This window comes from Macaca thibetana, chromosome 6 (genome assembly GCF_024542745.1).
Source record: "Macaca thibetana thibetana isolate TM-01 chromosome 6, ASM2454274v1, whole genome shotgun sequence".
NCBI classification, from domain to species: Eukaryota; Metazoa; Chordata; class Mammalia; order Primates; family Cercopithecidae; genus Macaca; species Macaca thibetana.
In genome coordinates, this window is record NC_065583.1 from 101,720,539 (window position 1) to 101,734,716 (window position 14,178).

The window sequence follows — 14,178 nt, forward strand, 5'->3', positions numbered from 1 at the left end:
CTGGCAGTTAGAGCCCTGGAGACAATGTGCACACTGTGCAACCCAGTAGTGGGAGGTCAGTGAGGCTTGTGCCTGAGATCTCAGGATCCCTTTCCAAGCCTATCCTTCTGGGGGGAAGAGAAAGTGTGTGGCTGTACTGTTTCCTCTGCCTGTCATAAAGCTGTTCCACCAATGTAAACTGGCTGAGTCCTGTGTAAACTGTGGGTTCTTTCAGCAACTCAACACTTGGGATTATTTTTTTTTTTTTTTTTTTTTTTTTTTTTTTGAGACGGAGTCTCGCTCTGTCGCCCAGGCTGGAGTGCAGTGGTGCAATCTCGGCTCACTGCAAGCTCCGCCTCCTGGGTTCACGCCATTCTCCTGCCTCAGCCTCCCGAGTAGCTGGGACTACAGGCGCCCACAACCGCGCCCGGCTAATTTTTTGTATTTTTAGTAGAGACGGGGTTTCACTGTGGTCTCGATCTCCTGACCTTGTGATCCGCCCGCCTCGGCCTCCCAAAGTGCTGGGATTACAGGCGTGAGCCACCGCGCCCGGCAACACTTGGGATTATTAATGGGTAATGAGCACAGTGAGGATGAGAAGGGTCTTCAGATACAGCCCTCAGAGGCCTTAAGGATGCTTCTGATGGGAGAGTGTTGTGTTTGGACTTTAAGCACACATCTTAGTGTGTGTGGTGAGGTACAATACTTTAATTCTGTTGGACTTTGAGGAAGTACCTCCAGAAAAACAACAAGAACATGTTCTGGTTTGCTCCAATAGAAAAATATTTCTGACTTTAACAAAGTTAAATCTAAAGTTGCCAGGTGTGTATGCAAACAGAGAATGACCCCAGTGTTAATCCTCATTTTTCTCCCCACAAGCTATTTTGACCCCATATCTTCTAGAAGCAGAATTGTGTTTCATGTATGATAAAGTATTTTCTCCACAAACAGAATGTTACAGACTCTTCTGAACTCTCAAACAACCATGTGAAAATAATGCTGGGCATACATGAATTAAGGTCACATTGCTATTGAAATAAAAATCAAAGTAACCCCATGTCTTCCAAGAGTTATGACAGCACCAACAACAAAACAGAAGCTTAGGAAGGAAGTCAGTTCCGGGGGGAAGAGAAAGTCTATATATGCATGCGTGTGTGTTCACACACACAATTCTCACACACCACATATATGTGGGGAAATGATCTATGTAAAGAATGAAGCAAAATATAATCATTCTAGTCTTACGTCAGAATTTGAGTTGTATCTAAATCCGCACTCTGCCACCTGCCAGCTGTGACTGAACAAGGTTAAGTTATTTAACTGCTCTGAGACTAGCTTCCTCAGCTATAAAATGGCAACAATTTTTATTCTGCAAGGTTTTGATGAGGACTAAAAGAATTCATGTGCTGTACCTGTTATTAAATTAATAAACATCATTGACAGATTTCCAGGGGAGCAATTTTGACCAAAATTTGCTGACTTCCTTCCCTCCCTCTGAGGCTCTGTGTTATATGAAGAGGAAGGACAAAAGGAAGGGAAATGAAAATCAGAGAAGGGCCAAGGAAGAAAAACATTGCTTGACAATTCTCTAACACAATGCGGAAATCGTATTGATTTAGTTCTACTTGTCTGTACTAGAATAATGCCCAAGGACCAACCAAGAAATCTCCCATCACTCGGCAGACAGAAGCTGCTAACACATGGATCTCCTGACCCCAGAGCCCTACCTTCCACCGTCCCCTTGCCACAGAGTCAGAGACAGGAGGGTCACTCACTGGGGAGTGGAGGGCTGTACTTAGAGGATTTCTGGAGTCCTTTGTCATGTCATATAAACTACAAATGCTGTGCCATTCCACATGCTCATTTAACCCGGTGTTTATAATTATCCTGAGAAAAGGCATAACTATAGGATCTGAACTGCCCGAAGCAATTATCTATTAGGGGCTCAATCAAAATTCACACCTAGTTCTTCCCATCATGGTGGTTTTCTCCTTTATACCAGAACTGCTTCCAACCTGATGGCAGATGCTGCTGGCACTTGGTCCCCTTCACCCCCGGCTAGTGAGGGTGCACGCGCAGTTGTGTTAAACAGTTTTCGACATACCTTCTCGGGTGTCTGGATTTCTCATTAACTCTTGATGAGGGCTTTCTCAGGACCAGGAAATGCAGCTTGGAAAGGTGGGGGATGGGAATGACTGCAGTCCACCTTCAACAAGAGGGGTTGGACAGGAATTCAGTGCCAGCTTCTGGCACATTCTGTGTGGTTTCCAGAGGGTCCTCCAGCATGGGAGAGCCCAGCTGCCCACAGTGGTAATAACCCACTCATAACACATGTCCTTTAGTGACTTTACCCACTTCCTCAAATGTTCTTCCTGGAAGCACCTCCTAGGTAAACAACAGGCACTGAGTCTTGAACTTGTTCTACTTTTGGAGGAACCCAAACTGAGACAATTCGTGTGGTTACACATTCACACCAAAAACAAACAAACAAACAAAAAACCAAACCAAAACAAAAAAACAGCCAGTAATAATGACCATGGGTGGCTGAGCAGTCAGAACCTGAGGATAACATTTTCAAGGATTGAAAAAGTGAAGCAAACATTCTCCGCAAAGCAGCAAGTTACTTCTCCAGTTTTACCAAGACTCCATCTTGCCAGCAACTGCTGGAATTGCAATCAGGGCAGTGATGGCCTCCAAGGGCTCTAGTAAGGCAGTTACAGATCCAGTTTGGATTTTCTAGCTATTAAACAAGAGATTTTAGAATATACTCAGAAAGGAGGATATTTTTTCTCAATTCAAGAAAACATCTGGGCCGGGCACGGTGGCTTACGCCTGTAATCCCAGCACTTTGGGAGGCCGAGGCGGGCAGACCAACTGAGATCAGGAGTTCAAGACCATCCTGGCCAACATGGCAAAACCCCATCTCTACTAAAAAAGAAAATATAAAAGCCAGTTGTAGCGGCACATGCCTGTAGTCCCAGCTACTCAGGAGGCTGAGGCACGAGAATCGGTTGAACCTGGGAGGCGGAGGTTGCAGTGAGGCAAAATCATGCCGCTGTACTCCAGCCTGGGTGACAGAGCGAGGCTCCATCTCAAAAGAAAAGAAAAAAGAAAGAAAACATCTGAATTCAAGTTGTAAAGTGTTTTTTAAAAACTACAAGTATGATCAACACATTTACATTATAGAAGACAAGCACAATCATCTCGACATACATTCTAGATTTATCCACTTTGCACACATATTTTAGAAAGATTTTCAGGGATTCAGTATAATATCTTAAAATGACCACTTAGTTTTAGTAAAAATAGATTCCCAGCTTCTGTTAATTGACTGTAACTATGGTCTGAGAGTGATTAGATTTCAAAGTGTGTGTGTAAAATTCTCACGGGAAAACCAATAGTAGTGCACCGTACTGAAGTGTGATGAGTTTTACTCTGCAGTTTGTCCTGCTCCAGAGATGCCAGGCCAGTAAATTACATGGAGTAAGTTCACATAACACGATTGGTTTTATAGACTCTAACCATTTATTTAACAAATGGAAATTTCTAATACATAGCACTTTTCTACATTTAAAATTTTAGGGAGGAGAGACTCATGTTCTACAGTATACATTATTACAAAAGAGTTCATTATACATTTAAATCAGCTAAAACACTTTCTCTAATGATTAGGATTATCATCCTTTAGCGCAGCGAGGCGACATTTTGTGGAAGGCATCCATGTGTCTTCGTCAGAGGAGATGTCTTACCAGCACAACCTTCCTTCACTCTGACCCGTCCATCAGAGAACTTCCTTTACCAGTAAAACAGATGCAAGTCCACTTCTCTTTTTTGGTTCCCAACTCAAGTGCAGACCTTTTAATTTAGGAAAGAACTGAAACTTATATAAACTAAGGAGTGGAGGTTGTTGTTTTCATTCTGTTTACTCACACACTGCTCTGTAAAGTCAAGGTTTTCTTGTGGATTTTGCTTACGTGCTGATTGCTACGCGTGCAGCCATCATTAGTGCAAATGTGTGGGAGGCTTTTTGAATAATGTATAGCACCCAAAGGAATGAACAGCAGACCCCCCACCCCCAAATTTAAATCACTGCTCTTGTAAATCCTGAAAGCCAAGGATCACTTGTGCCTTACAGAATCTGGGGGCTCTATCCCCAGGTGCAAAGTACATTTTCCAGGTTTCTCCAGGGCAAAGGCAGGGTGGACACCCTCATTAAACCTGTGCCTGATGAGGAAGAGCAACTGGCCGCTCTCCGCGTTGATGAAGATAAGTCTCTGGTTGCTGTAGTCCAGCAGGATGCCCACTCTGGCTGGACGCTCGGTCACGTGAACATCACTCACGATACCACTGTAGAAAAATGTGTATCTGAAATGAAAGAGAATGGGAAACGTAAAACTCTGGAACTCTCACAGACCTTGATAAGGAAAGTCACTTGGGAATAACCAATTCTTCAGTTATTAACTCCACTTCACAATAAGGACTTGCAATCATGCTGTCCCAAATACTTTCTCTAGATTTCTTCTAAATGCTAAAATGCAGAGCTCATCCCAGCAGATGAGCATGTTTAATAATTTTGCTCCTTCTACATTAGGAGGCAGTCCCAGAATAGCCAACATGCCTCCCTTGTGATTTTTCTCCACATTCTAATTCTCTCCCAGCTGCCCACATGTTTTAACTACCGCATTCATGGCGTGTCATTCTTTTGAATAAAACTCCTTTGAGGCTGCCATGTATTTTTAAAAGTACCACAGGTTTGCCTTCCATACAATGTATTAATTTTACAGTTTTAAAAATTTATAGGTAACTTACATAACGGCCTTTATGAAGTTTAAGAAATACTTCATTATTTTTGCCAACTTCATCCTTTGTTTCCACTCCCCCTTCCCCAAACCAACTTTCCTTTTCATTTTCTCAAGGCTTTCTGCAGCCTTGCCACCAGAGGAGTGGCCTTTGATTCCTCTCTCTAATTCAGACAAATTCAACTCAACGATTCCTTGCACATATCCGTGTATCCAGCACTTTACTAGGCGCTCTGGGGGATGTGAAGGGCATGAAGTACTCTCCTTGCCCTCTGGGATCCCATACTGTATGGGGCAGGAAGGAAAAACTGCCCACACTTGAAACTCGGACCATCGCTGGGAATACCTCTCAGGGCACAGATCGTCAAGTGTTTACTAGACACATTGAATGAACCTGTTTTGGTTGTGAAGGGAAAGGGTCAAGGCCAGGCTGGAAAGGAAAAAGTGCTGACCAGAAAATCTAAATTGCTCTATGTAAAAAGGTAACACAAGTTTGGGGTTTTCTCCTAGTAGTCTTCGAAACTGAGACTGGGTACCTAAAAGTAGGGGAAAGAATGGAATGAGAGATGGAAGAAGAAAGAAGAGAGATGAGGGAAAGGTCTATGGATGTGTAGGCTGTAGGGGTGGGAGCACAACAATACCAGGGCAGTTTGGACCTAAGAATCTGGGTAAGTGACGAGTCTGGCAGGGAGGGCTGAGGATCTTCAAGACTTGCAACATCTGTTTTAAGGCCCAGAAGCTCAAGTGTAAGTATTTAGGGGATGGCAAGTTGGCAACTTCATTGCAGAAAGAAGCTCAAGTGGAAGGGCAGAGGTTCATGGTGGTGGGGAGATAAGTGAGACTTTTGAGTTGATAAAGGACGTTTTCAATGCCTTGCTAATGAGAGAGATGCCAGAACACTATGATGTTCTGGAACCTGCAGGACAGACTAAATGTTTCAGGTAGCAATGATGGGGACTGGCAGTGTGGGCTGGGCTCTTACAGAAGGCTTTGGGAGCACATGGGCTCACACTCACTAAGATAGGACAGGCAGGACTTGAATAGGTGAAAAAGAAGGAGAAAAATCCACACAGTAAGGGCAGCAGCAGTGATGGTGAGGTGGCCAAAGAAGCCCGTATGTGGCAGAGAACATCACCATTGGCCTGTTGGGTTTGGACAGGAACGGGGGTGACTTTTCGGATGTTACGTGGATAAGTCAGTCAGGGGCCAGGCTCTAGATTTGCCCTGTCTAACACAGTAGCCACTAGACATGTATGGCCACTTCCATTAAAATTAAAGCTAAGCAAAATTTAAAATTCAGCTTTTCAGTCCTACCAGCCACACTTCAAGTGTTTAATAGCCACACGTGGCACCATTTTTTCTATTACTACAGAAGGTTCTATTGCATAACACTGGTCTGGAGGGTTCTAAATGCTTAAATGAGTCATTCCTCCTCCCCTGCTTGGAAGGTCCCCGGTCCCTGCAGGCCCAGCGCTGGTCATTCCTTGAGCCAATGCCTACCCGGGAGGCCAAGTGGGGAAAGGTATTCCCTGAATCCTTGTCTCCACCAGTTCTGCAGGATGCAGAACCTGACCAGCCCTGCTTCTGTCTCTATTTCTGGCCGAGCACACCATTCTTCCACTAACCTCAACTCTGGCCTGAAGCCAAGCCTGCCTGCGTGGGGCCTCTCTGCCTGGCTGGCTTTGAACAGAGACCTGGTTGGTCTCTGTTCAAACAGGAATCATCCAGAAGCCTGGCTCTGAACACCTGCATGACCCGGGAACTGCCTCCCCTCCCCCTGGTGGACTGAGGCCCCTTACTCCCTTGAGTCCCACCTCTGGCCCACACTCAGTGCAGACCCCTTTGGACACTGGTGGTAACTCCCCTCAGGGCTCCTTGCCCCAGCCTGGCCACATTCTTTCTGGCTGCCCCTCTTCACTGTATCCTGCATGTGGTCCCACCCGAGTTCTGACACCACTGTAGATGTTTGTAGATTTTTGAGCAGAAAAAGCAGGGACAGGATGAAAATGATGTTTTAGAAATATTTCCCAGTTGCAAGTGGGTAGAGACTAGAAGTGAGGGTGCAGGCTGAGTGGCTGCTGCTGAAACTGCAGAGGAGGTGCAGAAGCCTTGAGCTAGCATGGCAAGTTTAGGAATGGACAGGAAGGAAACCAGCAGACTCTTCTGAGACGATCTTCACGCCTCCTTCCCAATTGTGACATCTGAAAGCCTAGATTCTGTGAGTAGAATCAAGAGTAATACAGGTTGATTTAAAATCATTAACCCAGAAGAAGTAGAAGACAGGAGGGGCTGCCACAGGAGCGCTCTCACAGTCCCAGAGGCCAGGGTGCCCCACGTGAAGCCCTCGAAGGATGACATGAGGGCCCCAAGGCCCCGCCTCTCTGTGCTGAGACCACACAAAGGGACATAGTCTTTCTCCCAGAATCTATGGCACCCACTCCAAGCCTGAAAGAGCCAAAGGCCAAAGCTGTAGGTTGAACTTGTCAACAAAATATACAATTCTGTTTTCTAGAGTCTAGGAATTTGTTATTGGGGGTTAGTCCTTGGTGTGGGTTTTTTAAAGATTTGAGGAAGGACATTTTCATGAAATTAATATGCAGTTTCAGCTCTGAATCTACTAACTGTAAACTGAATTTGAGTGATTTCAACTCTGGGTAGGGGCTGGGTCCTTAAGCATTGCACAGCACTGAATATCAATTAATCATAATTGCTCTGACTTGATGAAATGTGACTTTAAGTAGTGCTTGGAGATGGTGTCCTTATGAACCATCTCAGAGAATCAAACTGTCAAGCAGGATGCAGGGAGAAATGTGCAGCCAGAGATATGCAAAATCCCAATCTGTGGGCCTTTTCTGGGAACTTGCAAGCATTGAAGGCTTCTTTTTAAAGCATTATATTTAAATAATGCCTCACATTTGTATGAGACTTTACTGTTCCTAAGCTCTTCCCTGTACCTGATTTCATGTGATCCTCACAACCCCAAAAGGTAGCAAGCCAGGCATTACCGTCCCCTGCTGAGCTAGATGATATACGGTATGCTCAAAGGGTTAACCCACTTATGGCAAACAGTCAATAGGAGGCTAATTGAGGATGGAGCCAGAACTAAAATTGGAATCCTGGCTCCTAGTCCAGTGTTCTTTCTATTAAACCATACTGTGAGCATATTCCGATCAACATATGCCTGCCTGATCGCTCTGAGACTAACACAGGCTAATGGCTTTTTCACATCAACCAACCAAACAATACAGGTAATATAGAAGAGAGATTGGCAAACTTTTTCTATAAAGGGACAGATGTAAATATCCTAGGATTTGGCAGACATCTGTCAGCTCCACCATTGTAGTGTAATACAATACATAAACAAATGAGCATGACTGTGTTTCTGCAAATTTATTTACACAGACAGGCAGCAGATTATATGTGGCTTAGGGGCTATAGTTTGCCAACTGCTGATATGGACCAATGTAGGGGGAGATGTTGGAGATCCACTTCTTCCTCACTCCTGTTGATTCCTTCTCTGTGGAGGGACTCCTTTTAGCATTACCCTTGTGGTCTCTCTCCACCCTGTGGTGAGTTTAGAAGGAAAAACTGTGATGCAAAGCCCATCAGCCCCTCCCTCTTCCCTGTCTCTTACTCACTAGCTACCATGGAGACGCACATCCTTCTCTGCTTCTCCAGCCACCAACTCTGCCCCGTAGAGCAAGGAAGCTGACCTGGCCCGGGCTCTGGTTGGGTAAGTCTGCCTCATAATAGGATTTAATATAAGAAACCCTCTTCAGGTATGATTCACACACTCTAAAAATCAGCTTCCTCAGTAATCAGAGTCAGAGTTTCATCTCCATATACTTGACTCTTGTTTTCTTTCTTAGTTGGCTCAGAAGTTGGGCATGGAAGTGGGTGCTATTTATCAGGTCCCTCAGAGAGCCCTGCCTGGAAACCCAAGCATAACATTTTGATGAAGAGGGGAGGGGCAGGGCTCCAGCTTACCTCTGTGGCTCAGAGCAGTGCATGTACCATGAGGTCTCCCCTTGTCCCAGGGCACCTGCCCGCATGGCCGAGCTGGAGCAGATGCCGAGTCGATATGCTGGGCAGTCTGTGACTGTGGTTTCCCAGTAATGCTGGCCACAGGAAGGCAGCTCCTCACCCAGCACTGACGGGATTCTGCGGGTGAAGTCAATCGGAGTATGCTTAGCGCAGGAATCACCAACCTATATCTCATGAGTGTAAACATTCACAAATTCACACAGTTTAGGCAGGATACTGCCCTTGGAAACTGCTGGAATTTAACTAAAGATACTCTTTGTTCATTGTATCCCTAACCTTAACCAGATCACCACAGAACTCTCCAAACTCTCAACAGGCATTTGACATATTTCTAGTCACATACATACAACATGCATGATGTACGCTGCATCTCTTAAAAGAGCTGGGAATCAGGAAATAACTAGAATAATGGTAGGACAAAAAGAAATGCTGCAGTCTCTGCCTTTAAGGTGACTCTCTTCATAAATACAAGGGAAGCAGGTAGGAAACATAATTTGCATAGTTTTCTTCCAAAACTTGCAAAAAAGAAATCTCCAAAACCTTAACCATGACTTCTATGCCTCCTGACCTTACTGGACACAGCCACCAAATGAGGTGCAGCTCTTAAATGACAAGGCAGCTAGTGCTGGTCAGAGCCAAGTGTGGAATTAACCGAGTATGATTAGTGGTCAACAGTCTGTAATATTCTGGCCTCTTTGAACTGTAGTAGGTGCCCCTAAGAGGTTGGTTGAAGGTTTCTTTTTGTCTCACCTTAGCTATTTTTATAAGCACCTCAGTGAAATGAACCAAAAGCACTTTCAACTGCTGATGGGTGACCTTGTTTGCAAGAATTGCTCAATTTTGCTTGGAAATGGCTGAGACAGCAAGGAAGCATTTTTAATTTAAGCAGCGTTAATATTCAGTCAGCACCTCTCCCTCTCCCCTTTAACAGATGAGAAAATGATTAATGCAAGGGAATGTATTTCACTTTTCATGTCTTGACTCAACAACCTCATTTCAGAGAGGTGGCTACTGACAAGCCCTCACTCTGGAGCAAAGCCCAGCTGCCTGATATTTATGAGCTAATTTTCAGGTTAATAATAAATAAAATACTATAAAACACATTACAGTTATCATCAGTTATTATCTGTGAACTCTTACCCTCCTCCAGTCTATTTATTTTCTTTTTGATTTTTTGAGGAATCCAAAAGACAGAAAAGCTCAATCTATTTCTTAAATCTCTTTTTTCCCTGAATTCACTCATTTGTATATTTTTAGCACCTGCAATGTTCCAGGCCCCATGCTAGATTTGAGGGATGCAAAGATGCACAGGATGGGGCTGCTGCTCGAAGATGATGATGATGAAGTGGCTGACAAATGACCCCATAAGTTATCTGTTCGTTTCCACAGACAAGATCAAAGGGTGCCAGGGTCCAGAGACGCCTTGGCCAGAACCAGGAGCAGGTAACACCTGAGCTTGACAGGCAAGTAACAATGTGACAGGGAAACAGTGCAAGTCACTGCTGGCTGGCTCAGTGCCTTCTTGGGAGCACCTGGCAGCCACCGACACCAGGGCACATCAGCACCATCAGCAGCCTGTGTTTCATGTGTGTTACGGTTTTCAAGAGTTTCACATACCTTCTCCCATTCTGCCATTTTGATCTGCAAAATAACCCCCAGAGCTTGCAGGCAAATCGCAGGGCAGTTTCCCCCACCCTTCCTCCACCTTTGCCTCTTCTTTTCTTTGATGCTTCCTTTTGCAGGAGCTACTATGGGAGCAAGATTCTGTGGCCCAGAAACTAGGAACTCAATAAAATGTCCTTCTCTTCCATGCCTTTTTTTTTTTTTTTTTTTTTTTAAAGACAGAGTCTCGTTCCCAGACTGGAGTGCAATGGCACAATCTCGGCTCACTGCAACCTCTGCCTCTGAGGTTCAAGTGATTCTCCTGCCTCAGCCTCCCAAGTAGCTGAGATTACAGGCATGCACCACCACATCTGGCTGATTTTTGTATTTTTAGTAAAGATGGAGTTTCACCATGTTGGACAGGCTGGTCTCGAACTCCTGACCTCAAATGATCTGCCCACCTTGGCCTCTCAAAGTGCTGGGATTACAGGCATGAGCCACTGTGCCCAGCCTCTTCTATGCCTTTTCAAGAGGGTTGATAAAATATCTGGTTTGCTATAGAAAAATAAGAAAAGAATTACTGGACCCTTTTTTCCCCCCACTGAACCAGAGATCATACCTTAAATAGCCAATGTTTTAATCAAACCATCTGTGCTTATATTTCCAATAAAAATACTGACACTTGCTCCAAGTGATGAACTACCGCTCAGTAGGGAACCACAGCTGAACAGTGTGGATGTGCACACACTGATATTTGAGACCACATCCCGATATGTTCACTGCACCATGAATATGCTCAGGGGAGGCCACCCTGAGGCGACACACCCTAAGATCCTACTGCTAGGCCATCAGCTCACTTATGCTTTCTTCTTCTACTTACTCTGTCAGCCGTCTCCTCTCAGCAAAGCTGATCACTGTCCCACTTGAGGAAATGTGTAGAGCAGGATGAGCTGTTTCTCTCAACAAGAGAAATCTGGTTCCTATTGTAGGTGAGAAAATAGGATTAAAACATTGCCATGAGGACCAGTGCTGTCCCTAAGCTAAGCCCCACATTTCAGACCCTAGACTCCCTTTCCCCTGACATCAAAATCCCCCACGCAGTGTCTTCAGATCCACAGCTGAAAATTTCACTCATGATAAGGCCTTCATGGATGCTGGTGGCTGGTTACCTCTACCTGGTGCCGCAGGCACGTCCTCACCTCTACACCACTAATACAGGGGTACCCTCTATCAGCGCTCACCCGCGGTGCAGTGTGCTCCTTGCACCAGCAGCATCTACATCACCTGGAAACTAGTTAAAATTTCAGACTCTCAGACCCCACCGCAGCCCTCCTGACTTCGAATCTGTATTTTAACAAGATAGTCAGGAAATCTGTGTGCATATTAAAATTTGGGGATGCAGGCTGGCGAGATGGTTCACGCCTGCAATCCTAGCACTTTGGGAGACCAAGGCAGGCAGATCACAAGGTCAGGAGTTCAAGACCAGCCTGGTCAACATGGTGAAACCTTGTCTCTACTAAAAATACAAAAAATTAGCTGGGCATGGTGGTGCGCACCTGTAATCCCAGCTACTCAGGAGTCTGAAGCAGGAGAATAGCTTGAACCCAAGAGGCAGAGACTGCAGTGAGCCAAAATCGTGCCGTTGCACTCCAGCCTGGGTGACAATACCCCATCTCGAGAAAAAAAAACTGGGGGATGCACCGGTATAACCTAAAGGAGAGACTAACAATGGAAGAACAGGCACCATATTGGGACTGCGGGGAGAACACTGCTGGGAAGGCAGCCTCGCATCTTCTCTTCGTAAACATCAGGCTGGCCCTGACTATGTCACAAACAAGGCACAAGCACAAGATGTTGCTGGGTAAGCAGATCGCTTGTTGTGCCCACTCAACCTTGTGCCAGCTCTGGGTCTAGGATAAGACAAGAAAATGATCCTCTTTCCATTCCTCACTTCCTTTCACAAAAATTGAAGAGACAAACATTTTTTGTTGGCATCATCTAGGTATTTTCCCAAAAATGTCACTGAATAGTTTTATTACTTCCTTGAATTACTCTTTTGGTCATTCGTTCAACAAACATTAACTATCACAGACTATGTGTCAGGCATCAAGAATAAACAGAACAAGGCTGGTAACTTGTTCACAGAGTTCAAAGAATATCCCCAACCTATCACATATATACACACACCATACCCACAAATTATAACACATTGTGAGTCCGATAAAAATCATCTGGAGAGGCCAGGCATGGTGGCTCACACCTGTAATCCCAGCACTTCAGGAGGCTGAGGCGGGCGGATCACCTGAGGTCACAAGTTTCAGACCAGCCTGGCCAACATGGCAAAAACCCATCTCTACTAAAACAATACAAAAATTAGCCAGGCATGGTGGACGTGCCAAATCCCAGCTACTCAGGAGGCTGAGGCATGAGAATCACTTAACTCAGGAGACAGAGGTTGCAGTGAGCCAAGATCGTGCCACTTCACTCCAGCCTGGGTGACAGATTGAGACTGTCTCAAAAAAAAAAAAAATCATCTAGAAAGATTTCTAAAAGCATAAATGTTTAAGCCCATCTCCAGATCAATTAAATCAGGATCTTCAGGAGTGGAGGCAGGGAAACAGTATTTTTTAAGCACCCTGGCTGATTGCTAATAGGTAGACAAGGTTGAGACCCTGTAACGCAGAAAAACAAAAGAAATATCTTGACCTTTGACCAACCTTGGGTCCTCATGACAAAAACCTACCACTGACAGTAGGTTGGGAGTTTATAAAGTTGCCCTCTAGGACATCTTCTCTGAGGGGTAGAAGGGAAGGAATTGCTTGGAAATAGCTCACTGTGTGCAAAGGAGAAAGTACCTCTGGTGGAGATGAGAGCAGCTTCACTCTGTTCACTTGTCCCAAACGCATTGATGGCTCGCACATAGAAAAAGTAGTTATCATTGGGTTGGAGGTTAACTTTCAGCTGGAGTCCTTTGATTCCAGAGAAAGATCTAAATACAAGAGGAAAATAATAATTTTAAATATAATGCCATGTGCTAAATGATTCCTATTTCAATTTGGTAGTGAATGAACATCTTTTATTAACAACAAATAACTTATTTTCTTCCCCTTTTATGACCACTGGATTAGCAAGCCAGATCCTACAACATGGCCATTGTCCACTAAGATTACTTTATCAAATAATTTCTATTATGTGCCTTCCAGAATGCTCTTTGGAACAGAACCAGACACTTAAAAAAATTCCGAAAACAGACTACTATTGTGGTTAGTGAATCGCCAAGAATATAGCATTTTCTTTATCAATTTTTGGCCAGAGGGCACTTTTGGATTAAGATGATATTAAACCAATCTACGATGATTTTGTACATGATCATCATGCTAAAGCCATCAAAGTTAATAGAAACTGAAGATCTTTAAAGAAAACGAAATTTTTTTTTTTTTTGAGACGGAGTCTCTCTGTCGACCAGGCTGGAGTGCAGCAGCATGATCTCAGCTCACTGCAAGCTCCGCCTCCCGGGTTCACGCCATTCTTCTGCCTCAGCCTCCCGAGTAGCTGGGACTACAGGCGCCTGCCACTATGCCTGGCTAATTTTTTGTATTTTTAGTAGAGACAGGGTTTCACCATGTTAGCCAGGATGGTCTCGATCTCATGACCTCATGATCCACCCGCCTCAGCCTCCCAAAGTGCTGGGATTACAGGCGTGAGCCACCGTGCCCAGCTAGAAGACCAAATCTTTTAAAGCAAACTCGGTCTT

At 44.7% G+C, this 14,178-nt stretch overlaps 1 protein-coding gene across 1 annotated transcript in view; it reads right to left on the reverse strand.

Annotated features, from left to right (window-relative positions):
• Positions 1-3,485: 3,485 nt before the first annotated feature.
• The window catches only part of CMYA5 (cardiomyopathy associated 5), a 104,315-nt gene continuing 93,622 nt past the window's right edge, over positions 3,486-14,178 (reverse strand). Inside the window, exons 10-13 of the mRNA XM_050795626.1 lie at positions 13,280-13,413; positions 11,305-11,404; positions 8,766-8,939; positions 3,486-4,344 (exon numbers count right to left, since the gene is read on the reverse strand). Of these exons, the coding sequence (XP_050651583.1) occupies positions 4,098-4,344; positions 8,766-8,939; positions 11,305-11,404; positions 13,280-13,413 (655 nt within the window). The 3' untranslated portion in view covers positions 3,486-4,097. The remainder of the gene's footprint in view (positions 4,345-8,765; positions 8,940-11,304; positions 11,405-13,279; positions 13,414-14,178) is intronic.